The sequence below is a fragment of the Kwoniella europaea genome, chromosome 1 (assembly GCF_036810445.1).
Source record: "Kwoniella europaea PYCC6329 chromosome 1, complete sequence".
NCBI lineage: Eukaryota > Fungi > Basidiomycota > Tremellomycetes > Tremellales > Cryptococcaceae > Kwoniella > Kwoniella europaea.
In genome coordinates, this window is record NC_089487.1 from 722,041 (window position 1) to 746,926 (window position 24,886).

The 24,886-nt window shown below is 44.0% G+C and overlaps 9 protein-coding genes across 9 annotated transcripts; 4 read left to right on the top strand and 5 right to left on the bottom strand.

Moving 5' to 3' along the window:
- Positions 1-616: 616 nt before the first annotated feature.
- V865_000266 (uncharacterized protein) lies at positions 617-1,396 on the bottom strand (the record flags this gene model as incomplete). The annotated part of the gene is made up of 4 exons (XM_066224098.1): positions 617-700; positions 830-956; positions 1,031-1,115; positions 1,354-1,396. 4 exons carry the CDS (start codon positions 1,394-1,396, stop codon positions 617-619), a joined length of 339 nt encoding a protein of 112 aa, XP_066080195.1.
- A 1,281-nt stretch (positions 1,397-2,677) lies between these two features.
- Positions 2,678-4,409, bottom strand: V865_000267 (uncharacterized protein; the record flags this gene model as incomplete). The annotated part of the gene is made up of 5 exons (XM_066224099.1): positions 2,678-2,984; positions 3,061-3,238; positions 3,398-3,531; positions 3,708-4,070; positions 4,180-4,409. The coding sequence occupies 5 exons, from the start codon at positions 4,407-4,409 to the stop codon at positions 2,678-2,680; spliced, it is 1,212 nt and encodes a 403-aa protein (XP_066080196.1).
- Positions 4,410-5,275: 866 nt separating this feature from the next.
- On the top strand, positions 5,276-7,702 carry V865_000268 (uncharacterized protein; the record flags this gene model as incomplete). The annotated part of the gene is made up of 13 exons (XM_066224100.1): positions 5,276-5,530; positions 5,689-5,901; positions 5,984-6,072; positions 6,132-6,177; positions 6,242-6,327; positions 6,388-6,394; positions 6,470-6,658; positions 6,720-6,743; positions 6,894-7,026; positions 7,088-7,147; positions 7,204-7,315; positions 7,388-7,596; positions 7,665-7,702. The coding sequence occupies 13 exons, from the start codon at positions 5,276-5,278 to the stop codon at positions 7,700-7,702; spliced, it is 1,461 nt and encodes a 486-aa protein (XP_066080197.1).
- Positions 7,703-8,147: 445 nt separating this feature from the next.
- On the top strand, positions 8,148-9,391 carry V865_000269 (uncharacterized protein; the record flags this gene model as incomplete). Its single annotated transcript, XM_066224101.1, has 4 exons — positions 8,148-8,313; positions 8,419-8,629; positions 8,780-9,088; positions 9,253-9,391. The coding sequence occupies 4 exons, from the start codon at positions 8,148-8,150 to the stop codon at positions 9,389-9,391; spliced, it is 825 nt and encodes a 274-aa protein (XP_066080198.1).
- Positions 9,392-9,974: 583 nt separating this feature from the next.
- Positions 9,975-12,636, bottom strand: V865_000270 (uncharacterized protein; the record flags this gene model as incomplete). The annotated part of the gene is made up of 15 exons (XM_066224102.1): positions 9,975-10,006; positions 10,071-10,564; positions 10,678-10,768; positions 10,848-10,907; positions 10,990-11,131; positions 11,199-11,231; positions 11,305-11,364; positions 11,429-11,534; positions 11,586-11,604; positions 11,684-11,786; positions 11,874-11,919; positions 11,976-12,064; positions 12,167-12,302; positions 12,388-12,395; positions 12,475-12,636. 15 exons carry the CDS (start codon positions 12,634-12,636, stop codon positions 9,975-9,977), a joined length of 1,581 nt encoding a protein of 526 aa, XP_066080199.1.
- Positions 12,637-13,237: 601 nt separating this feature from the next.
- Positions 13,238-14,980, bottom strand: V865_000271 (uncharacterized protein; the record flags this gene model as incomplete). The annotated part of the gene is made up of 2 exons (XM_066224103.1): positions 13,238-14,109; positions 14,242-14,980. 2 exons carry the CDS (start codon positions 14,978-14,980, stop codon positions 13,238-13,240), a joined length of 1,611 nt encoding a protein of 536 aa, XP_066080200.1.
- Positions 14,981-15,948: 968 nt separating this feature from the next.
- Positions 15,949-16,977, top strand: V865_000272 (uncharacterized protein; the record flags this gene model as incomplete). Its single annotated transcript, XM_066224104.1, has 1 exon — positions 15,949-16,977. One exon carries the CDS (start codon positions 15,949-15,951, stop codon positions 16,975-16,977), a length of 1,029 nt encoding a protein of 342 aa, XP_066080201.1.
- A 730-nt stretch (positions 16,978-17,707) lies between these two features.
- V865_000273 (uncharacterized protein) lies at positions 17,708-20,180 on the top strand (the record flags this gene model as incomplete). The annotated part of the gene is made up of 13 exons (XM_066224105.1): positions 17,708-17,860; positions 17,918-18,061; positions 18,154-18,242; positions 18,317-18,362; positions 18,440-18,542; positions 18,653-18,789; positions 18,852-18,911; positions 18,984-19,016; positions 19,076-19,220; positions 19,294-19,353; positions 19,415-19,529; positions 19,602-20,077; positions 20,149-20,180. The coding sequence occupies 13 exons, from the start codon at positions 17,708-17,710 to the stop codon at positions 20,178-20,180; spliced, it is 1,593 nt and encodes a 530-aa protein (XP_066080202.1).
- Positions 20,181-20,579: 399 nt separating this feature from the next.
- Positions 20,580-24,763, bottom strand: V865_000274 (uncharacterized protein; the record flags this gene model as incomplete). The annotated part of the gene is made up of 14 exons (XM_066224106.1): positions 20,580-20,825; positions 20,888-21,031; positions 21,086-21,161; positions 21,218-21,331; positions 21,394-22,249; positions 22,309-22,439; positions 22,505-22,841; positions 22,894-22,983; positions 23,047-23,136; positions 23,193-23,214; positions 23,273-23,819; positions 23,896-24,065; positions 24,145-24,309; positions 24,380-24,763. The coding sequence occupies 14 exons, from the start codon at positions 24,761-24,763 to the stop codon at positions 20,580-20,582; spliced, it is 3,372 nt and encodes a 1,123-aa protein (XP_066080203.1).
- Between the last annotated feature and the right edge of the window lie 123 nt (positions 24,764-24,886).

Sequence of the window (24,886 nt, forward strand, 5' to 3'; positions counted from 1 at the left end):
CTGTTCGATGTCACAGTCAGTATCCGAGGCAGATCTTTATAGTATGGCTTTCAAAATTTATATATATTGTTACGACAACCATTTCTCACACCACCTGTGACTTGTGAATGTAATGAACTTTTTCGGACAAGTTGCCCCATATCAGCGTCGTCGACGATCATTCCTAAGGGAAACAAGTCAAAAGCCAAACTAGTCTGAAGCAAAGCAGTATAACTGTCATCTCTTCTTGTGCGAAATGAGATCGTGTCACCCGAAAGATAAACAATAGAGACAGACGTGCGATCCCAGTGCCAATACAGATCAACAACTGCAGCCAAACGATAGATAGCTAAGCTCGGTTGATTGATTAAATCGTCTTTCCTGTGATGTTGGTATATTGAAGTTTCAATCGATTCTTATTTCAGTAGAATCAGCAAATTCCAAGTCCAATCTCCAACAGTGTGACAGCAAGTCAGTGATGATGACCCATCAGTGATACGCATCCCAGTATGAACCCTTTGCAACCCATCTCGATCCGTGCTCCGTGCTCAAATCTCGCACAATCTGATCCATCATCCCCAATGCATGAGCCTCAAAATCATCCAAACTAATTACAATACATTAGAAAAGGAATGATTTAGTGACCGGCGTGTCGTCTTTGTTCTTGGATGACTGAAGAGAGCTCTTCGATCTTTCTCTTGGATCGGAGGAGGGTACCGAGCTGTGACAAGATTGGATAAGTCAATCAGCAAATCCGGATATAGTCTTGGAAAGGGGTCCCTTTCTCTCCAAATTTTTTTTGGGGAACTGTTTATGAGTGGAATAAAGTAAATGGGAAACTTCCACTCACTCTCTTCTTGGTGAGCTTCTTGGCCTTCTTGTCCTTTGAGTTTCTCAACAATTCCATAACTCTCTTCTCGTAAGGTGAGAAACCAGCGACTTCTCGGATGATGGACTTGACGAAAGTCTTCTTCTCGCTATATACCACGAAGAGAATAAATATCAATATCATTCTGACGTTCTGGGGAGGATTTATCAACGTCGCACTCACGTCTTAACACCTTTCTTGTGGGAAGGCTTAACGGTCTTAGGGATGACGGTGGTGGGTCGTCCCTTGTTACCACCGTATCGGAGGTCTATTAACAGACAAGATAATATTGGATTAGCATTCACTCATATTCATCTGACATATCCCGTTTCGTCTATTCATCCGCCTCCTCCCATCCCAATTGTATCGTCCTTTCCCCCAATGCATCTTTATAATCTCCCACTTCTTCCATTCCATCTATACGTCCTCATTGCTCCGGACATATATATCCCTTGATACCAATCATCGAAACCCCCCTCATGACCAAAATAAACGATGATACCCACTAGATCGAGCTACAGGAGCGGAGGACATCTCAACGTCGGCCATTTTGACTATTTTTTGGTTTTCTAAATATCCAGAATCCAAGTTACAGGTTTAGTCGATATTCAGGTTCAGAGAAGTGAAGGGAAGAGGTATACGTGAGTCGAGTTTGTTTGTTGATATACAGGAAGATGTTGGGGTGTGAAGAATATTGATATTGACAGTTGCGAGAATGACGAATTGGCGAGAGCAGAGATGAATGATATCACTAGATCAGCATCACCTATCCTCTTCGGTACGAAATGTATGTTTCACTTACGGTTAGGACTTGAGGGATGAAAGAAGGAGAGGAGAAGCTAGATAGAGTATGATTTGAAGATGTTTTGTCGAAACGATGGTGAGCGACGACTGGTCGTATGCAGGAGCAGTGAGCAAACGGTGGTGGTGTGGTAATAATTTTCTATGTGAAGTGGATTTTGACGGGATTATTGAATTGCCGATGGATGTGAATGTGGCGAAACTATTCATCGTTTTACTGACATCCCATGTTTCCTGCATTTGACGAATTATTCTGATGTGGCATATTACCCCTTTCAAGCACGTGTTACGCTTATCAACCCATCACCCCTTACTCTACCGTATGCAACGCCCCAGCTCTGTTCGACGAGGAGTATATAAGAAATTTCACCTACAACATATTTCATCTCCTTCTCCTCACACATTCAACCCCAGACTTATACCATAATTGCGCTCTTTACACAAAACAGCCGTGGGCGATCAGTTTAATGGCGTCTGGTAAGAATAACTATTATAAAATATCGCCTGTTATAATACGTCTTTTTTTCGTAAACAAGAGGAGAAAGGTGTTTCGCTTAGGGCTTACAGATTATATCAACCGCAACTGTAGATGATAAAACGATAATATGAATACTGTTCACTTTGGACGATGGATTCCATCTTTGAGTCCGGCTCTAAATTCTCACTGGTATTCTTTGAGGATTTTGTCAGTTCGACGGGAATGGTAAACTGATTTTGGTTACGGCATATGCTCATCTTGATATCTCCAATGAGTTTGACGAATCTACAGCTATCCAACACTATTCCATTCAATAACCTCGTGAACACCATATGATTGACTAATGTACTGAATCTGCAAGTTATCATCACAATGATAGTACGAATGCATAACAATGATTTGTTCCAGTCCAATTTCACCTATCTTAGCTTACATCTAGTTCCTCAAAACCATTGCACCAAGCAAAAAAGCAAACAAGCAAATCATAATCATAATCTATGATCTATACGACAACAATGTCCATCTCTCCATTCAATCCTATCCAAAACATCTTACAAAACCCATAATCCCATTAATCCCAATACGACCCCACCCAACATGCCCCATCCACTAACACCCGTATTCAGGGTTGCAAATGAGTTCACCGTAGCCTTATCACCCGTAAGATTACTCGCACCGGCCCCAGCGTATAGTTGGATATTCCTAAAATAGGAGAATTGGTCTGTCGGCGTGGCCCAGGTGGAATCGTCACCTCCGAAGAATGTCGAGAAGAACATCCCTCCAACGGAATTTAGGTCGGTGGATGTACGGAGAACGAGGTTGGTGAACCTCAATGCTTGGACACCGTTGTACCATAACCTATAATTCGTTATCAGCATATTGTTGCTACTACGGCGATGATTGGACAGCAGAGCTAGTGCTCGCGCAGACTCACTCGACAATACCATTAGCAGTTCCAACTTCGTTCAATACCACCAACAACTGAACAGTCTGCCATTGTCCAGTGACGAATGAGAATGAACCTCGAGCTAGGGAAGTACCGTAATCTGAATTACAGGTAACTTGGGATTGGGAACAGAAGTTCTTCTGTGAAGTAGGGATGTACGCGTAGACTAAAGACAGATAGAGAAATGTGTTAGCATACATGCATGGATTGCAAGGATTGTCGTCCCCCAGGGGAAATGCCATAATACAATGTGACCATCGAGCGACATGATGATGGACGTAGATTGTTTGGAACATGATGAAGTCAAATGAAGAAGGTTACTCACCCTCCGCTGCTCCACCTGATCTCCACATTAACCTGGTACTGAAACAGGTCGTTCCATCCGTTTCGTTCCCTCCTGAACATCCTTTCGGATCTGGTCCCCCTCTGAGTCCAGGTAATTTACCACCTTGGTTCCAGCTATGATCAAGGTCGGGCAGGTCAGCTAACAAGTCCTCGAGTTACGGGAGCAGTGGTCAATTCGGTAAACAACAGAGGGATGTTATATCCCGGGATAGAAAGTGTGATCCCAAGAAAAATGATTTGTTGTAGATCCCTTGACCTGACATCATCAATATGATTGAGTTATCACTCACGCATATCCAATAGGAAACCAGACATCATAACTCAACAACATCCTCTCATACTGGCCCGTCGTCGTTGAATTACCCGACCCAGCGGCGACTTTTGCGTTACTCGAAGTCAATGGATTGGCGTAAAATTGAGTTCCACCCGTTTTCTTACTGTACGATCCCTGTGGGTATTCTATTCGAATTACAGGAGGTTCACCATTCAAAGCTGTTGAGGCGGGTGATGAGACGGAGGTAGTTGTGCTGGATGTAGAAGATGAGGTCGAAGCTGAAGATGTTTTGGTTTTGGTTTTGGTGGATGTGGATGTGGAGGATTCTTGGCGACGGACGAGTGTCGAGGTTGATGTTGATGGATCAGGTGAGAATACTCTGCAATTTGCAATTTATCAATCATAGTCAGACCATCAAACGTCTCTCAATGCAGTTGTTATGGATGTGTGATATATATGTATACCCATAGAGAACAAACACCACTCACATGTTTGAATTACCCCAATCCACACCTTTCTTATAGTACAGACTCCACTCGTCATCTATCCAATCATTCGCATCTGCACTATTCAGCGTCTCGTCGGGGAAAGTGAAATTAAAGGATTCAGTCAAACCGTAATTTGATGTAATTGATTGAAGCGAATCGGCCGAGATTTGTAGAGGAGTGATTGCCAGAGTGGATAGTAGGAGAAGGAATGCTGTCCTTAGATGTGACATCGTAGAGGAGATGGCCTGGTGTTATTACCTTGACAGGGTAGAGTAGGTGAAGTAGGTTGATAGACTATGATTGTAGGTAGGAAGCGATGTAAAGGTGTGCGTATGTTACTGATAAAGTCGACAATCGGGCTGGCCTTTAGTCGGTTCGAAACGTACGAGCGGTAGCAGTATCACCGAGCACAAGGCGAATTGGTATGATACGTCAATTGAAGATAGAAGTACGAGTGGATTATATACAGTTTTGCTAGACTTGAGCTAGAAGGAAGGAATGTCAACCGTCAAAAATGATATCTACCTATGTTTGCTTGTAAGTTTGTTTGTCTGTTCCTTGGCTTTTGCTTTTGCTTTTGCTTTTGCTTGGTGAGTTCAGGGACAAAACGTAAACAACAGACTGACCCAGTTAAGCGGACGCGTCCCTTCTCTCACAAGCGGTATCAACTTACGTACAACTCCATATACTTAGACCGGAACCTGATCTACATACTGTAGCATACATCAACATTTTGCACTGCTCTCTCGTTAATAGACTTCCCACATGCTCATCGTCGTTCCCCTTTCTCAGGATTATCTACTAGTCGCATGTATCTTACAGCGGGTCACAGAGGGGTTGCTAGCGGAATAAATAGTAATGATTTGAGCTTGGGTCCTTCCACTCACGTGTTTGGAAGATAAACCTGGTGCCCCACATCTTCCCTTCCCTTCACCATTCAGGATTGATGATTACGTCGCACACACCAACTCAGTACAACTCACCTCCACAGCTTTAAGGTGCCCCTTTCTTTCTTCTCTTTCTCTCTTTCTCTCTTTCTCTTCACAGCCTCCCTCACCGTTATATATATATTTAGCCTGGGGACATTTCCCGCTACATGTCTCCCTCTTCAAAATCATCTAAGGCTATTGAACAGGAACAACTGAGATACAGATACAAATCCATTCCTAAACCTTTATTACTTTCCGTCGTTTTAGGTTGTATAGCTTTCGGACTTTACGTTATGGGTTTAGGTAATTTCATTGATAAACATTTCGGTGGTGGTGGTAGTAAAGCTGGTCCAAGTGAACATGTTGGACATGGAGGTGGACATGGGAATGTAGGAGGTGGGAAGAGGGTCGTAGGGTATTTCGTGAGTGACATCTCTTCCAACTCGTCAGCTCCATCATGGTTCCTGATCTGGGATACTTGGAAGCTGTCAAGAATGGACTGCACTATCTATCCATCTCACACCGAACTAGGAACGTAGCTGACAATCTTCTCTTCCACTAAAACCCCTCAATTCACCAGGTAAACTGGTCAGCCATATTCCTAAATTTACAAGCCGCAAAGGACTTTAGGCTGAATTTCGTGCTATCACCTTTGGATAGGGGTATTTACGGGAGAAAGTATTTCCCTCAACAGATCCCCGTTCAAGATCTTACTCATATCAATTACGCTTTTGCCAACGTCAATAAAGAGACAGGCGAAGTTTACCTGAGTGACAGTTGGGCTGATGTCGAGGTGGGTTTTTGCTTCTCCCAACCTTTCTTCTCCGAAATAATTCTTACGTCATGCCCATCAGCTAAATTGACACTCTTGACAGATTCACTTCGATGGTGATCGATGGGATGAACCTGGAACAAATCTTTATGGATGTTTTAAGGCTATTTACCTGTTGAAGAAGCAAAACAGGTAAGCTGCCTGTTTTGACCAATCGGGCCTCACCAATAGCTTATCTCCTTTTGTTGTAGGAATCTCAAAGTACTGCTTTCTATCGGAGGTTGGACTTACTCTCCCGTAGGCGTTCTAATCACATCACTTCCAGCTGAATCAGCAAAAATACTGATGAAGCACGGCTTAGAACTTCATTAATATCGTTAGTCACTCTTGGAGGAGGAAATTCGTCGAAACTGCTGTCAAGCTCGTTGAAGATCTCGGTATCGATGGGTAAGTCGTTAGCAGCTCCAAACCGACAAGGAAGCTGATATCGTATCCATTCCAACACAGCCTCGATGTGAGTCATTCAAGTCTTCTCGATTGCTTCGCTACTCAGCTCCAAGCTCGGGCTGATTCCATGCTGTATACACAGATCGACTATGAATTCCCCACAACATCCGAACAAGCTGAAGCTTACGTCTCACTCGTGGCGGAAGTTCGAAAAGGTTTGATTAAGCTCGCTCAAGATAACCATCAACCTATCACTCAATACAAGCTCACCGTCGCTGCTCCTTGCGGTATGCAAAATATGAAGATCCTCAGAGCCAAAGACATGGATGCGGTGAGTGACATATTGGAAAGCTGATCTCATGTCTCTGGACTGATTGTGCTTCACATACCAGTCTTTGGATTTCTGGAATTTGATGGTGAGCTTTTACTACGGGTCGATTGGTAGAGCATTTTGCTGATTGTCTACTCCAACTCTCTCCGCCTCAGGCATATGATGTAAGTTCAGCTTCGCTTTTGGGCATAGCCTCTAGTCTATTGGAATATTTTCTGATAATATTTGTTTTTAGTTCGCCGGATCATGGGACCAGGTTGCAGGTCACCAAGCTGCGCTTTACGCTGACAATCCCGAAGCTAATTCGGTGGATAAAGCTGTACGATTCTATAATCTTCAAGGTATTGACAAAAGCAAGCTTGTCATTGGTGAGCTGCGAACCAGGTGCTCATCTCCACCCCCACGATCAGCTGACTGAAATACGTTTAGGTATGCCTCTCTACGGTAGAGCTTTCGCCAACACCGATGGTATTGGGCTTCCCTTCCATGGTCAGTCATAACACAACATCCAACCGAATACTGATGGACTCTGTCATGAACTCCAGGCGTCGGTGAAGGATCCTGGGAAGCTGGGATGTGGGATTACAAAGATCTTCCTCAACCTGGTGCTCAAGAAATCAACGAACCTCGTCTTGGAGCTTCTTACAGTTATGATGCGTGAGTGCTGGACTTATCTCTCTCGTCTTCAATTACTTTGTCGATTTGCTCATGTTCTTTTTCGACCTCTAGCCAAAAACGACTTTTGATCAGTTACGACACACCGGCTATCGCGCAACAAAAAGCAAGATATATTAACTCTGAAGGGTTGGGCGGTGCGATGTGGTGGGAGCTCGACGCGGACAAGAATGCCAGTACCGGTAAGAGCTTGGTCAGGATAGTCAAAGAAGAACTTGGTCAATTGGAACAAAAGAAGAATGAGTTGGATTATCCCAAGAGCAGTGAGTGATTGATCTCGTATTTGTGTACAGGATGAAAGAGTGATATTGATGTGAGACATAAAATGTAGAGTATGATAATCTCAGAGCAGGCATGCCTGGACAATAGGTTACCGATACCAGGCCGTGAAGGAAGGAACGCAATGGAAAAACACGGAAGGAAAGAAGGCTATAGAAGAAAAAATTGTATATAATACCCAGCATTTGATGATTTCCAGTATAACGACGATCAATGAGTTGAAATGACTTTGATAGTATATAGTATATAGTAACCCATGTCATGTCATCCCATGTTATGTGTATGCCATTGTTGTGACTTGATCGGTCTGCCGGCCGAATGAGGTGTATTTTGATCTAAATAGCCGAGATTAAGAGATTAAGCTATTAGCCTGAGTCGCAGTCAGTGCGTGGTATTCGCAAGGATAACGTCATGTGAACGAAATACATGTTGTTGTGATATCGACTCGGATTTGTTCGCACACCCGTAGCCATATACACACATATATGTAAAGCACGCAATCTCACACTCTATACACTCTCGTTCAAACATACCTATGTCACTTCGAAGATCGCTCGTTTATACGACTCTGAACCTCTCGAGGGCTAGGTTTGCTACACCTACTTCATCTGGTTATTTGTGTTTACAAAGTAAGAAGAAATACTTTGGTACAACTTCAGTAAGGATGAGCTCCATCAATTCAACTCAAGTGGAATCACAAGGTAAGGAAAGTCTCAAGTCTTGTATATCAAGTGTTATCGTGGAATCTGTGTCCTGAGCTCAAGCTGACAATCTCGTTGTCCTCATTCGATATTCATGATATGAAGAACCTACACCAGCAGATGTAGATACTTACCTAACATCCAAGATCCTGCATCCTTCATATGGCAATGATCCAACTCTGAATGAAGGTCTGACCAGAGCGAGGGAGAACGACTTACCTGAAATCCAGGTATCTCCATTACAAGGTCAATTTCTGAGTGTGTTGGTTAGAAGTATTGGCGCAGAGAGGGTATTGGAGATTGGGACTTTGGGTGGGTGAGTGAAGATGCGTCAATGTCTTTGATCAAATACATGTTATGTTGTCTCTCTCTCTCTCTCTCTCTATATATATATATATATATATATATATGATGTATCATCGTGCATGGTGAATTGTTCAGCTGATATATGAATATGCGATAATAGTTACTCGACCACATTCTTATCCAAATCACTCCCTCCCCACGGCCAAATAGATACTCTCGAGCTATCCCCCCACCACGCCAAGGTAGCTCAAGAAAACTTCCTCGCATCTGATTTATACCCCTTCCCCCGTATTCATATTGGTCCAGGTCTAGATACTTTGAAGAAATTCAAAGTTCCCGAAGAAGGACCGTACGATTTCGTTTTTATAGATGCTAACAAGGATCAAATCAAAGATTATTTCATAGAGAGTTTGAGGCTTGTTAGGAAAGGGGGTGTGGTGGTTGTTGATAATGCTATAAGGAAAGGGAAGTGAGTGTAAACATCATATTATATCTTATCATGTGTGCTATAATTCACTTCGAATACAGATAAATGGATATAAAGCTACAGCTACACTTGTGTCTCCTTGTCCGATTCTCTGTATTTAGATCCGCTGAGGGCTGATAGATATTGTGTTGACTTGTTTTATACAGGATCCACCCTGATTCAAAAGCCGATCCATCGAAGGACGTACAAGGTCTTAGAGCACTGTACGATTGGATAGAGCAAGATAACGGTAAGACAGTGTTGAGCAGTGGGGTCCAAACGGTAGGATCAAAAGGTTGGGAGTGAGTTGAAGTCAAACTCTTACTTACCTTTGCATACTGTATGAAACCCATTCATGACTGTGTAATTTTTCGCTGATGATAATATTGTATGTTAGTGGTTTCGTCATCGCTACCAAGCTTCTTTGAATTCCAATTCTTCGTCATCGTATCAAAGGTTCAGAAAGAAATCGGGTAGTTAGCGATATACAAACTTAGATAGATGTTTGGATAGTATTCATCAAGGAAGAAAAAGAATGGAAAAGTAAATCGAAGGTTGATCATCTTATAACCTTATTACGGTATGTGTATATTTGCGAAGATTGTCAAAGTTCCCCTTTTGTACGGTGCGGTTGGAAAAAAATGGAAATGTATATCATATTGTACATATCAATATCATCATTCATCATTCATCGTTACTATTGCGTATCAAATTAGGAAGTTTGCCATATAACCAATTTCAGAAAGTTGAGCACGAGCAGGGGCAATACCGAGCTATCTATCATTATATCGTGATTCGTCAAGGAAAAGGAATAAGTGATTGTCCAGAGAATGAAGTCGAAAGGTTCGATGGAGTGAGTCTTGTCCCCAGACCAGATTACTTAACATAATCAGGGGAAACCAGCTCGAAGGTTATCGTATTCTACACCGATATCCCAACGCAAAGTCAATTACCCTTACAAATCATGAGCAGTGATCGCACTTACCAGAAGTAGGATATTCCAACCTGTTAGTAGTCGTGTCCAACCCACCTCCATACCTCTTGAAAGCAGTGACGACCGTATCCACCAGACTATATCCAATAGCAGTACTGATAGGATCAGTATTGTTGTTACCACCACCGTTACCGCCGTCATCTCCTCCACCAGTACAATTATGATTACCACCACCATGGCCATATTCACCCTGTTCTTCTTCCGTACAGTTGTTATGTCCTCCACCACCATGTCCTGAATTACGGCCTTCTTCTCCCTCGCCTTCTCCGCCTTTCTTGTTCCTTCCGTCGACATTTCTCTTACTCCAGTCATACTGTCTCTTAGCACTCAAATTATCAGGTCTACTAGCACCTTCCGGTTGGAGTCTCGAATAATCACCATCGATAGACCAATACATCATACCTCCGATGTTGTGCTCGATCACGTAGATTGCCTTTTGCAGTGCTAAAGTGGGAGTGTCGAACGACACGACTCGGCCATTCGATCTGAAGATACGTTTCTAGCATTAGCTATGCTACTGAGATACATGAACATCACATAGTAGAGTGAGAGGAATTGGCGTGTTCATTGACTAGAAGAGCCAGAATCTACTACTTACGGGTTATAGCTCCATGATCCGCCCAAAGTGGCATTGTAAGAAACTGTATCTCCATCGACAGGTAGTTCAGATACGTCGTACTGTTCAGTCCCTATCACATATAGTGTGAGAATGGTGGATAAACTGCTAAGTTGGCCTTTTGGATCTCACAGAGAGTAAGTACAACTTACCCGTCCATGGAGTCCACATCCCTTGAGTGCCTGTGAATCCAGTTCCGTAAAGTGGCATTCCTGATCATCCAATATGGTATCAATATGTGATGACATACATAGTCTGGGAGATTTTTGCGCATTTTTGTGGTACATTACATACCAAGATTGAGTTTCCTAGGATCAACACCTTCTTCTATATAGTGTTGAAGACATTGCGAGCCGGATGCACCAACATCTGAAGATTGTCCATCAGGGTAGAGGTTCGAAGCCGGAAGAGCGGTGTCGGTCCACGGTCCGGAGAACTATAGCACACGAACAAATTGAGTGGATGTATACTTGTGGTCCGTGGGAAGTTCAGCATTCACTCACGTCATAAGCCATCAGATTCCAATAATCGAGATACTATCGACATCACCATAAATCAGCTTTACGATATTCTGTATTACGTTGCAGACTTTTGAATTATTGTACTCACTTGATCCATTCCTGGTACATCTTGAGCAGCCCAATTGTATGCTCCACATGCTGCAGCCCACTGACGGACCGATTTATCGATTATCAGCTACAATTCACTATTGGGATATCGTGTTTTAGCTTACCGATAAGATGAAATGACCACCTCCAATTTCGCTGGCAGCCGAGTTCAGACCAAGTCGCAACCTTCTGAAGAGATCGACGAGCGGAGCAGTTTGTGCATTCATTGGACTGTGAGTGGCATTTTCAGTCAGTACTTGCCTTACCACAAGTATCTCTCACAAGAATTCGAAAGAGCTTACTATTCTACGTCCGCAGGAATATGGCAGGTCAGCAGGTTACACTGTATATTCCAAGCTAAGTGGATGATTTCGACACACCATAATCGAGGCAAAGCCCATCAAATCCCAGATTAGTTACCAAATCCACAGCCGAGGTGGTGAATGTTTCTCGCCATTCTTGGGAAGTGATACCGTTGAAGTTCTACATTCCCATTCAAGGGATTTGAAAGCGGTCAGCGAGATATCTCCTTGTCATTCTAGGTTTTGTACAAGGTGGATATCAATTCACGGAAGAGTAGGTAGCGCCTCCAACACCAAGTTGGATCTTGAGGTTTCTATGCAAGGAGTCAGCTGAGCTGCATAATCCACATCAAGGGGTTCGCGAGCTGACCTGTTCTGTTGTTTCAGCAAGAAAAGTTGTTTCAAGTTTCCATAGAGGTTATTACCTTCTTCGTTGGTATCGTCGGTGGGATAAGGGTACTGCAATAGGGGGATAGTCATTGACGATCAGCCATTGTATCAAGCGAACAATGTGATTACGTATAGACCAAGGTGCATATGCATATAGCAGAAGATACTCACCTGGGTATCAGCCCAATCATCACCTAAGAATACTTGTCCGTTCTCCAAATCGACGTTGGCAAACGCGTAGATGATATGTGTATAATCAGATGCGGTGATATTGGTAACTGCGAATGGGTCGGAGTTGTATATCACCCTGTGACCGGTGAAATTGAAATAGGTGAAAAATCGATAGAAGTCAATTAAACAATCAGGAAGACTGTTGTCTATACGCTGCTTACCAATTTGGCTGGAACAAAGGTGAGGGTCAGTATCCACAGACTATCATTGCATAGAGACAGGTACGCATTGAGAAGAATTGAACTCACATAATATCCTACACTCCTGTAACCATGCCATCCTATCCCATCTGATTGTCTCTCTTCCATCGACCGAGGTAGAGGACGAGATGGTGAGACACCTCCTCTCGGGATGGTGATCGCCACCGAGTATGGTATGAGGGGTAATAACGAGACGAGGGAGAGTAACATCATTGTCACAGAAAGAAGTGACTGAGATGTTGGAATAGGGTTACGAGGATGAGATGAAAAGAAGGAATAGAAGAAAGAAGGAAGAGGGCGAGGTGAGTCGATATACGTTTATCTCGTTTATATACATCCTTGGTCACCTTGTTTTGTTTGATCATTCAACCTTCACTAGCTGTTCGATTAGTTATGACAAATTACAAACTCCAGATTGATCACTACCATCAATTCGTCTCGGCATTGCGAGTTCACCTCGTGATGTATGTCTCCTATAACACGCTCGGACCGCCAAGTGATGGCAATTGTTGTCTTAGCTTTGAACGATCAGCGCTCCATCACTGAGATATCTTCTTCTTCTTCTGAGACATCCTTTGGTGAAGTAATCGACTAGCTAGCCATCAATCACACCTACTCGTTTAATGGACACGATCGATCGAAACAAGCAAGTAATCCCCTCATGGCACACCGAACTGCCGATTCGTAGTTCACAGAATAAGTCACGTTAGTATTCTTGGCCGTTGTTTGATGATTGGGAAACACGATGCATATGTGAATTTGATGATCATTCTTGATTCACGTTCCTGATCGTCCATCCCCATCTAAAGCTTCATGAGAAAATCCATTTCCCCAAAGTGATGACTAGTCCCATCATGGCTGCGCCGGCCATCCCAGCTATTGCCATATCCCTCTCTTGTGAAGGTTGAGTAATGACGTTTAGGTAAGGTGGTAAGCCTTCTATTCGAGTTTGGATCATGGGTTCAAACATCGGCACAGTCGATGTCGATATAGAGGGAATAAGAGGATCTAATGGTGGTATAGCTATTTCTGGAGGTAGATCAATGGGCATAGGATCATCTTCTATTGCCCTTTCTTCTACAGTCTGTATACTCGTTGGTGTATCTGATTGTGTGGTAGGTACAATCTCGTCGGTTATAGGTCGTACCATCTCGAAATCACCAACCGTCACATTCCCTCTAACCGTTGCTTCATGTAATTTACTTTCTAAACCTTTTAATCCACTTTCCACTTTCAACATCATATCACTCATCCTCTCTTCCAACTTATTCACCAACCTCTTTCTCTTCCACGGTTCAACAATGATTATCGCCCCAAGGAAGATAATCGCATTTAATGCTAAACCCAACAAGTTCGCATAGGTAGATACACTACGTATCTTATCCGACCAGACTTGTTCTTCATGATACCTCTGTAAGATAGTTTGCATCAACTCGTTGAAAGCTTTATCAACTTTCATCTCTGCTTCTTTCATCTCGCTCGATGTCCTTACCACCGCATGAGAGGACGAATGATCTTGACGGACGAGATGGGTGAATCGCAATACGTCGGAATCGTCCCATGAATGTTTACGTTCTAACAAAGTGTTCACGTCCCGCTGAGCGTTGGATCGGGTAGAGACTGCTTCGTCATATGCTAATTTGGCAGAACGAGCAGATTCACGCAGTTTTTGAAGACTGTCCTCTATCATAGGTAAAAAAAAGAACAGAACAAAGTCAACCTCTGTACTTCATTGCTGTGCTCGAACAAATATAGAAAGGTGTCTGTTCATGACTGCTTTGAGGTGATCTATCACCAAGGACCAAGCCTACTCACCTTTCTCAAACACTAATCCCTTCAGCCTCTCTACCTCCTTATACCCCGTCATCTCATTCATTCTCAACCCCAAGTCCATCAAGCCTTTCTGCGCATCTTTGGCGATTCTTTTGGAATGCTGTAAGACCGTAGTAGACCACTCGGTCAGACGTTCTCGTACTTCCGGCGGTAAGGATATCGAGGAGGGTAACCTGAGAGATTGTGAGGTCGAAGAAGATGGAGAGGTGGATTCGAGGGAAGCGTTGGAGGACTTGGAGGTTGAAGAAGAGGAAGGAAGAGTTGGGTAATTCGGTGATGGTGAAGTTGTTTCTGAAGCTTCATGTTCGTTTCGCCGGGATATATCAGAAAGTTCGGAAAGTTCGGAAATCGTCGAGGAGCCTGATAATGAGTTCTGTCCTGCTATAGAACCAGTACCCGAGAAAGAAGTCGAGCCAGTAGCTACCCCCCCAGGAATAGGTAAACCCGTACCCTTCCCTTCCCCTGCCAGTTTTTCGTTGGTTGAGACTGAACTATGAGGCGAGTCATCTAGATTCTTATTCTTCTCCGAGATAGGTAGAGGGGATTGTGTACTGGACCATCGGTGGGATACCGCTATCCGTCTGCAAGGATGGACTGGGCAGAGAGGTGTCGAAGCAAGGAGAGGCCGTCTGACGGAAGAGTTCAAATAACGTGTTATGGTGGAAGGACCAGGACCAGCAATTGCTGTGGCTATGACCGGGAGGACATGGCGGTATGCCATTGGGTTTCAGTTAAATATATAGTCTGTTCAACTTTCTGCGCTTGGTATTCCTGCTTGTAAATATCAATCAAGAACTATCAAGAACCGACTGGACATCAAGTTGCTTTCGGACCAAGAAGTCAAAGTGGAGGAAAGGAAGGTGACACGTGGAAAGCGCATTGACGTCCGGCCGAGCGAAGATACTCGAGTGAGACTCCAGTTCTGTACACTCTACACTCTACACGCTACACTCTACACTCTACAACTCTGTCTGCCTCTCTTTCGTTGGTATCGCTCAGACCAGTTTGCTCGATTCAACCTCTTCAACTCACTGCCTTGCCTGCGTCATACACAATCATGCGGTTAAACAATATGAACAGACGATTCATCTTCGCCCCCCGGGGTCATAGCTCATAGGATTCAGGAACCATCATTTAACAATGTATTGTACTGTATTGTGTATCTTACGGTCCTTTGTCCACCTTTGATCTTCACCCAATCCGGACATCATAGGACAATGTGGCAATACGATCCTAAGAAGAGGTATTGAGTGATCGCATACTGAAGGGATTCACAGGAAGACAGGATTGGTCGATCGCAGGCGATGCCGATGCTACGTGATCAGTGGGCCCATGAAAGAAGTGAGAGGATAGTCTTGTGATTGAGGAGGAAGAACACGTTGATCACTCCTTGTGTTGTCGTGTGATGAGAGTGACGTACATCACTGATGGTGATTCGATTTTAGCAGTTCACCATAATTCTGACTCAAATATCCCATCAAATGATGGGATGAGATGATAACAATCTCAATTCCCGTCAGCTCACAGTTCTTCACACTTTTTCGTCTTTTTTGTTCTTCCTCGACATATTCACATCAAGTCTCTTTTGTCTCCTTTCATTCTCATTGTTCGTTCATCTCGGTATCCTAGACTAATGATAGACTAAATCCGCTCAAAAAGTCAAAACACCAATTTCAATTCCAATTCAGAATGATGCATTTTTCCAATTCTCGCCACCGACCTCTCCCACTCCCACTTCCCTCTTCAGAACCATTCTATCCAGCTTCCACTGACAACCTACTTCCTGTCAACGACCCTTTCTATCCTGCTGAACGATTCTCCACTCCTGATCCAACATCAAATGGTTTAGTGCGTCGTAAATCGATATTGAAAATGCCCAAAATGGACATAACATGGGACGACACCACTCAACCCCAAACACCCACACCCAATCGACCAATCACACCAAGTTCCAATGCTAAAAAACTTCAAAAGCAACACAAACCCCAACCCCAACTCATCAAGGGAGTTAGGTTCACGCCTTCTACTCAAGGTGAGGGATTTCCTTATGGATTACCTACACCCGATCCAACGCCAGAGAAGGGAAAGGAAATGAAAGTGAAAAAGAAACCATCCTGGATTCATTGGCCGTTCATTTCCAACAACCAAAACACCAGTGGAGCTTATAGAGATATATCAAAGGAAGAGAGATTACCTACTCTGAGGGATACTCCGTCTCCGACTGGATCAGATTGTTCATGGCATCATCATTCATCCTACTTTCCTGAATATACACCGATATATCCCAAACCACCTTCTACCATCACTCCGAGCTTGTACCCGCTTACAGCGGCAGAGTTGCAAGCTCAAGAACATTCAAGAAGAGTAGGTCATTCGGTGGTAGTTCATTATCCGATGTTACCATCTTGGAACGAATACAGTGGTGGACAGCAAGATAAAGCCAAGGCCGGTTGGCAATCTTCTACGAACGGGTTGATGAATGGGTGGAATGGGTATGGATGGACGGGTGATAATCTCCCGAAAGCTGGGGAGTTGACATTTGGTAAGTCTGCGCCGGCAGGTGAACCACTTGAAGGAGCCAAGAAGAAGAAAAAGAAGAAGAAGAAGAAAGGTGGACAAGGTGGTGGTGGAGGCGGCGGCGGCGGTGGTGGAGAAGAGGGTGGGGACGATGATGAAGAAGGGGGTGAAGGTGAAGGGGGAGATGAGGAAGGCGGATAAGGTTGATCAATCCATCTCAAATACGCCGTTAAGGAAGAGGTTGAAGGTCAAAAGGGTGCATAGTCGTATGTTTGCGATAAAAGTTTCATGTAGATTCACTCACATACAGTACATTATCTTTCATGAGCTGTGCATTGTCAAAGCTCGCTGCCAGCAGCGGGGGACGCGCGCCTGTCTGAAACATTGGAGAACAGACCCCTGCACAGCTTGAGCCATCGCCGATATGACTCCGTCATCTCACCACACACACGATTTGTATGGACAAACCGTCTGTGCCTGTTTCAGAGATAAGGTCAAACGTCCCAAACATCATTCCACCCTGATCAGTACGTGTAGTGTACGAGTAGCTTCGATCATGTTGATTTTGATGTGAAAGAACACCGAGGGTTATCTGACCAACCTTAGAAGATATATAAGGAAATGGGAGTGAGAAGTGACCATCTTCGATCCGATCGTTTCTTACTTTCATTACATCTTCCACCTTCCACCTTCCACCTTCCACCTTCCATCTCATTCCTTCCCTCCTTTCAGAGGTCTTTCATCTGATATCCTTTCCATTATCATCGCATCGCTTTCATTCATTTGAGCAGACACTGTCCTTACTGAAAATAGCCGAAATCATAATTCATTCTCTTGGCGGTCCTGCAATTAACTATAAACAGTCATACCTAAGGCCCTTTGTACAGTACAATTACCTATAGTCACTTATACCAATCAGTCAGATTCAGACATGAATCACCTCGCCCTCTTGCTGGGCACATTACACTTCCTACCAGGTATTACCGGTAGAGCAATCTCAACTCTAGAAGAGGATCAAAGAAGATGTGATTCTTGTGAAGAGAGCAGTAATGGTTGGTCAGGTTATAGGAACATAGGATATTTCGTAAGTCCAAATCACAATCCTCGTCCTCTTGTAAGCTTCTTGTTGATTTGGCTGCAGACAAATTGGGGTATATACGATCCACAAAACTTCCTCGTCACTAACATCACAGCTCGGGATCTTACTCATATCAATTATGCTTTTGCCAATGTCGATGTAGATAATGGGACTGTATTTTTGGATGATCCAGAAGCGGACTGTCAAGTAAGTAGATATATACAATACCAATTTTCGACAGATAGACATTGTAGTTCAATTTCCCTAAGCTGAAGAAATGATGCGTTGTATACGTGTAGTTTGAATATCCACATGACGATATCGACGAAGAAGGTAATAATCTTTATGGGAATTTGAAACAGCTTTATCTATTGAAAAAGCAGAACAGGTATGTATCATATCTCTCCGGAGTCTTCAAATTATAAGTGGTGCTGAAGGGTATACATCAACCTATTTTGGTAGACACCTCAAAACTCTACTATCCATTGGAGGATGGACCTACTCTCCCGTCAGTACTTCATCTCACTGCACGATCAGAAAGCGAGGGTTCGCTGATTTAAATCATATATATATATATGAGAATAGAACTTCGCTAACATCGTCGATTCCAACTGGCGAGCAACATTCGTCAATTCATCCATCACCATTCTGAACAATTTCGGATTTGATGGGTTGGACATCGATTTTGGTTAGTCTATGATGTGTCCTATATATCTTAAGATCTCGCTGAAAATCTTATCATCGCCCTTTCAATGAACTCTTTCCAACAGAATAGTGAGTTTGACCGACCGCACACAGTAGACAGCAGACTTAACTCTTTGAAAATCAGTCCGGAAGGCGAACAAGGTCCAGCATTGACTGAGCTGCTCAAGTCGTTGAGAAGCGGCCTGGATCAGGCTGCTTCGAAGAATAAAGGTGGCTACTATGAGCTCTCTGTATGTACATTTTGGCGGAGTTCATCTGGAGAATCTGACTCAGGAGTATCGTCATGTTGTAGGTAGCGGCGGGTTGTGGCGAAACAGGATGGGGAGAATTAGATACCAGAGGGATGGACAATGTGAGCAGCTCGTCTTCTCGAGCTTGATCATCAGAGAGTCAGCCTACTGACATTTGGATGCGTGTAATTCAGTACCTTGACTTCTGGAATCTCATGGCGTATGATGTAAGGTTTAACTTCCTCTTAGCCATATTGATACAGGTCGTTGATTGATGATGTGGCAGTTCTCGGGAGATTGGACGCCAACCGCTTTACCTGCTTCAAACCTTTATCCGGATACCAATTCTGCCAATGACCAAAACGCTTCGGGATCTCAGTGCGTCAAACATTATGTGGGAGAAGGTATTGATAGTAGAAAACTGAACTTGGGTATGCTCCCCATATCACACTGCTACTATTTCGTCGAAGTATCTTTGCTGACCTACAACTGTCCGGTGTTTAGGTATGCCTCTTTACGGCACTGGATTTAACGGTACTCAAGGAATGTGGAACAACTGGACTGGTCAGTCATCTCTCTCTTCATACGAGTCTATATGTACATGCTCATGTCGTATGCTGGATAGATATCGGAGGAGGCGATTATGACCAAGCTGGTAATTACGATATCAAGCATCTGCCACTAGACGGCGCGGTAATGTTCTATAACAGGACCTTAGGATCTTCATGGAGTTTCGATAAGTTAGTAGTTCCTTCTTTTCCCTTGCAATTCCATAAAAGACGAAGACACTGATACAGTTAGTGTTGACATAGCACCACGGGCCATGTCGTCTCCTTTGACACTCCCCAAGTAGCTCTCCAAAAAGCCAAATACGTTATGAAAAACAACCTTGGAGGTATGATGTACTGGTCAATCGACCAAGATTACACCAAACTTCAATCGGAAGGAAAACCTTCTGGTCGGATTTGGCCAGGTATATGGGATAGGTTGAAAGGACTTAGCAAGAAGTGGAATTATGGGAAACTGAAAGGAAAGCCTTTCACCCTCGGACAGAAGAGATCAGTATTTCCGATCAATGAGAAATTGGCCGAAAGAGGCTTTGAACTTTGGTGGAATAAGTGGGACTTATGGGGAGAATGGGATGATCTCAAAGCATGGAAATTACATCTGGATGATGGGATATGCTTGAATCTTGGGTATAGTCTGGTGGATACTGTGAAGACTGCGTTTGAGAAGTATGGAGGAGGGCTGGAGAAGTGGAAGAACAACTTGAATTATCCCAACTCAGGTGAGTGATCATACATCCCTTTTTGGCACTCTTCACAGATAGATGCTGATAGTCGGAGTATGGGATTGTAGAATTCGATAATCTCAGGAATGGAATCCCTTGAGCTTGCAGATCGTTTACGATGTCATGCTCCCTGAGATACATGAAGTTAACGGAAAACAGTATCACCTGAGTGCACTTATATACCTAATATACCGGAATTATACTACCAATGGACAATAGCGAAGAGTAATGTATATTATATCGACTTGATGTTGACTACGATGTGGTGCAGGAGCGAAAGGACCACATATCATGATTTTACTGGACATTTATGGTGAAACATATACACCTCGAACTCTGAAAATGAGCATACGAGTCCAGCCGTAGTAGAAGAGACATGCAGTTGACTGTAGACTGGCATTGTCTGCGGCGAATAATGGTGGAAGACGATACAATGACCTATGAGACCAGTTAGCTCCAATAGACAGCAAATCATCGTTCACTTACTGCATATCATAATCTATGCGAACATAACTCGAGCTCGCTTCTTAATACCACTTAAGTCTTCTGTTTCGGTAGCTGCACCAAGATCGCTGTGAACAATGACCGGACCCGGTCTATGATCGATCACGTCCTGGCCATCTCTATCCATGGCATTGCCGTTGGTACCTTTGACAGCAGTAGCGGACGGGAATTCGCTTGTGGGTATGAATCGCACCGCGAAAGTCTCTGTCTCATCTTTATCGGGATAAACGAATTTTGGATTCTAGCCATCGCTCGTCAGTCTACTTCAGTGCTACCAGTACAATAAAGATGGGAAAGACCAACCTCAATCATAGCTCTCGAATACAACTTCTCATCGTCCTGAGATCGATTCTTGGATGACCGTTTAGCAATATCTTCCTCGAATGTACCTTCTGTAACCAAAATTTGGATTTTTGTAGCCCTACGTTGACCGATTCGATGAACACGCTGGATTGAAATTAGTCAATTGTATAAGATCGTTAGAATCAAGGAATCCCTCACTTTGATGGCTTGCGCTTGAACATCCAAATTCCAAATGGGTCGAAGGAAGATCATTCGATTGGCAACGACAAGATTTCTGTAACATGTGGTATCAGCAATTGCAACAAAACGTACAGGAGAGATATAACTCACAACCCTCGAGCACCGACCTTGAGGTCTAATAAACATACTCTGATTTCAGGTTTTTGAAAGTCGTCGAGAGCTTTACGTCTATCTCTCGTAAACAATTCGCTTCCCACAAACGTACTAACAGGAATAAGGAAGAAAATCAGTATTCGATAACGGACAAAGCGAGTGACAGGGCTAACCTCGTGATATCCAGTAAATCTAGTATTTCCGTCAAATGACCCAACTCATAAGCATCGCCAAAAATGACGAATTTATCATCCTTGTCGGCAGACATGATAGTCCTCGCAACAAAATTGGCTTTTGCAGATTTACTTCTGGTGTGTACTGCATCAGGTAATGGTCTGGGCAGGTTGATATTCAAAGCGGTGTTCGCTAATGCGGCATTACGTTCTGCCTCTTGTAGCCTTTGATCCATTTCATCTATATCTGTGTTTTTCCTCTTTCTTGAACCGTTCTTGACGGGAGATGAGGAAGAATTGATGACAGCTTTAGGTGCCTTCGCAGCAGTAGAGTTCTTCGCTTTTGCCAATTTTTTCTGTTCTTTTGCATGTTTCCCCATATACTTCGCCATGGTCTTCTGGAAATCCTCTAATTTCGTGTTCCTATGATCCCATCCCGCTATATGTAGATCTTGGACTGTTTTACCTCGTTGATTGAGCTCTCTCAAGATATTGAAGCTATGAACATCGACTGCATCGGGTTTGGAGTTGAAGGAATCCGACCAAGCTTCCTTGATCAATGAAGGGAAGACATGTCCATCGAGCGGCATGGAAACACCATTGGTCATCCATTCGCGCCATCCTTGACTATCTAGTGCCAACTGTAAATGGTGACACCCCTCTTCCAGCTGTTCTCGTACGTGTTGGTCTGCTTCTGGATGACGTTCGAGCCAGCTCTTGGTACGATCCAAACAACCCTTGACACCCATGTCTCGAGCAGAGTACCAAAAACATGCTAAATGAAGGTTATCGACCACTTGAAGAAACGCCTCTCGGTTGTCCTTGTGTAGGAAATAATCGATATCTTCTCCTCCACCTGCACACAAGGATCAATCAGTAATCACGCCTTATAAGGCATTGTTTTGGACAACCCACTGGTATATACGTTACTCGCTACTAGAGCAGCAAGGACGTTATACGTTATCTTTTGCATTGGTTCAAACTGTAGTAGTTGATTGATGATCGTCGACGGTGGCAATTGAGCTTCGATATCTATGACATGCGGTCTACTCTTCGAACATCAGCCTACTGTATCGCAGATTAGAGGCTGTAATGGCAAAAATACACTCACGCATGCTTGACCATGAGACTGTTCATTATATACTTCATCCTCCTTACAGCGCCAAAGGAGGGTCCTTCCTTATTCCTGAGTGGAGCAATGACATTCCTCTCAAATCCACCTTCTGTCTTGAATGGTTCAGCAGCTAAGAATCCCCCGATCATCCTTCCTATCCTATAGGCATCTTCCAGCTCAAGCTGATTCCATGCACGACGCACTGTGTGAGCTTCCCAATCGACGCGCACATCGTTGGCAGTCGGAGTGGTTGTTCGAGAAACCTCGCGGGAATGAATGACATCAATGCTCTCTAGCTCTGCTTCGCCTCCTTGCTGTAGATGTCGTGTCGGAGCTAAACAGTGCATATTAGCATTCGCTCTCAAGCAATTCCTGCTTGAACTCACTACCGCTAACAAGCCATCGTCGCTCTACACTCAGTTGCCTTGCGAACGTCATCGAGTTCGTCAGCTTCGACTGCGCTGTATGTCCTTCATCTATAGATCGTCGTGAGCAACAGTTCTGAGGAATCGCATTGGAGGGACAGGATTTATACTGACCCAAGATCATACGCTTCCACCGGGCTTGAAGTAATACTGAAGGTTTCATGCCCTTTGAGACTCTGTGCTGCGTTTCTTCCGCTCCGAAACCTATCACCAAATTTATTAGCACAAGGTATAAGACGCGATTGCGGTTTAAAGCTCACGTAAGGTATCCATTAGAATCACCTGGTTCAAAAATAATGAGATAGGTGGAAACATACTGAAACGTCGGAAGAACACTCACATCGTACTGCAAAAGCGTTTCGATACTGGGCAATTGCTTTCCCTCCACATTATAGACACTCAGAGCTCCTTCCTCCAGATGATGTTCTATCTCCGCCTGCCATTGATGGATCAGGATTTGCGGTACTATCACGAGTGTTCCTTTTGCGAGATGGATCTTCTTCACCGTCTGATTATAAGTCTTCTTCTTCGCATATCGCGAACATTCATCGTCCGCAGGAAGGGTACAATAAAATGTTCTGCGTTCCAACAGCGGTCTCAACATATCTGGTAAATCACTATGATGCTTTGCCGAAGGATCGTTGGTAGCTAGTACGTTCGCGCACAGCTCCAGCAGCGATGGGAATGTGAGATGAGTTTGTGAGCGAGGATATCCGGTCAGAGCTCGTAAATCTGCATTGGCCGCAAATGGGTATGTACGCTCTGCCACATCGGTAGTGACAGGAGATAGATCGATACTATTGGAAGGAGGTAAGGTAGGTTGGTACAAGGTGGAAGTAATAAGTGATAGACACATGAGGGTCTTGCCGGTACCCATCTGTTCGCATCTGGATAAACCCAGTAATGTTAGCGTTAGCTTGGCGTTTTCGAATGAGACCAGAGAAAAAAAGGCATTGCGCTTACAGTATACCACCTCTAGGCAGATCATACCATCCTGGATGTCGCTGTATATCCCAGTTTGATAGATTGACGTAGTATGTCGCATCTCTTCCGGCTTCTTGAAGTGGTGTGAACAAAGGATCGACCAGTCTTTCAGGCTGCATCTCCATTTGTACCATCTTCGCAATAGATCTCTGAATCATTAGATGAGATTCCAATATCTCATGAGCTCAAATCCTTGTTTTTGAGGACAAGACGAGAGGGTTCACTCACTATCTGATACTTGTATGAGTCCGTCTTGACACCAAAAGGATTCTCATAGTCGCTCAAGCTGTTAAATAGCTCTCTATCTGACAGCGAATCGCTGGGCTGGAAGTGTGGATCACGTGGTGAGGGTATACTCGAGTAGATCTCTTGCATACTTTGGCCATCTTCAGGCTGCAGGGACGATCACAGTGTTAGCTAGTGCTTGTGCCAGAGAGGAACCCCAATCAAACCGGTTACTCACCCTTATGGACAGTATAGTTTCTGCTTCACTTTGTCCGATGTCCCAGTACCTCGACGCATTACTCAACAGCCCTTTTACTACCCTTTCTCTATCTTTCGAATGCATGCTTTTCCACATACTTCCCGGTACATCACTAGGTAAAATCCAGCACCTGACCTTTATCTTCACTCCATCCCTGATCCACTCCCCCTGGAAGCCCAAACCTACATCGCTGAGCGCCAGTCGTAGCAGCTGGACCAGGGGAGTCGAGGAGTCATCGAAGAGCGCATCAGACTCGAGGAAAGGTATGGAGAGGGGTGCCCATCGAGGCTCGGAGGAAGAAGGAAATTGGAAGGATAGGCCGAGGGAAAGGATACCGAGCTGAATGGAATCGGGGTGCGGCATCCTTATAATCCATTGCACGGACGGTATCTGGCAGCCCAGATGATATCTAATTTCCTATGATATTCTATCTGTTGTATCCCAGAGAGCGATAAATTAAGAAGGCAAACAGGTCGACGATGGTCT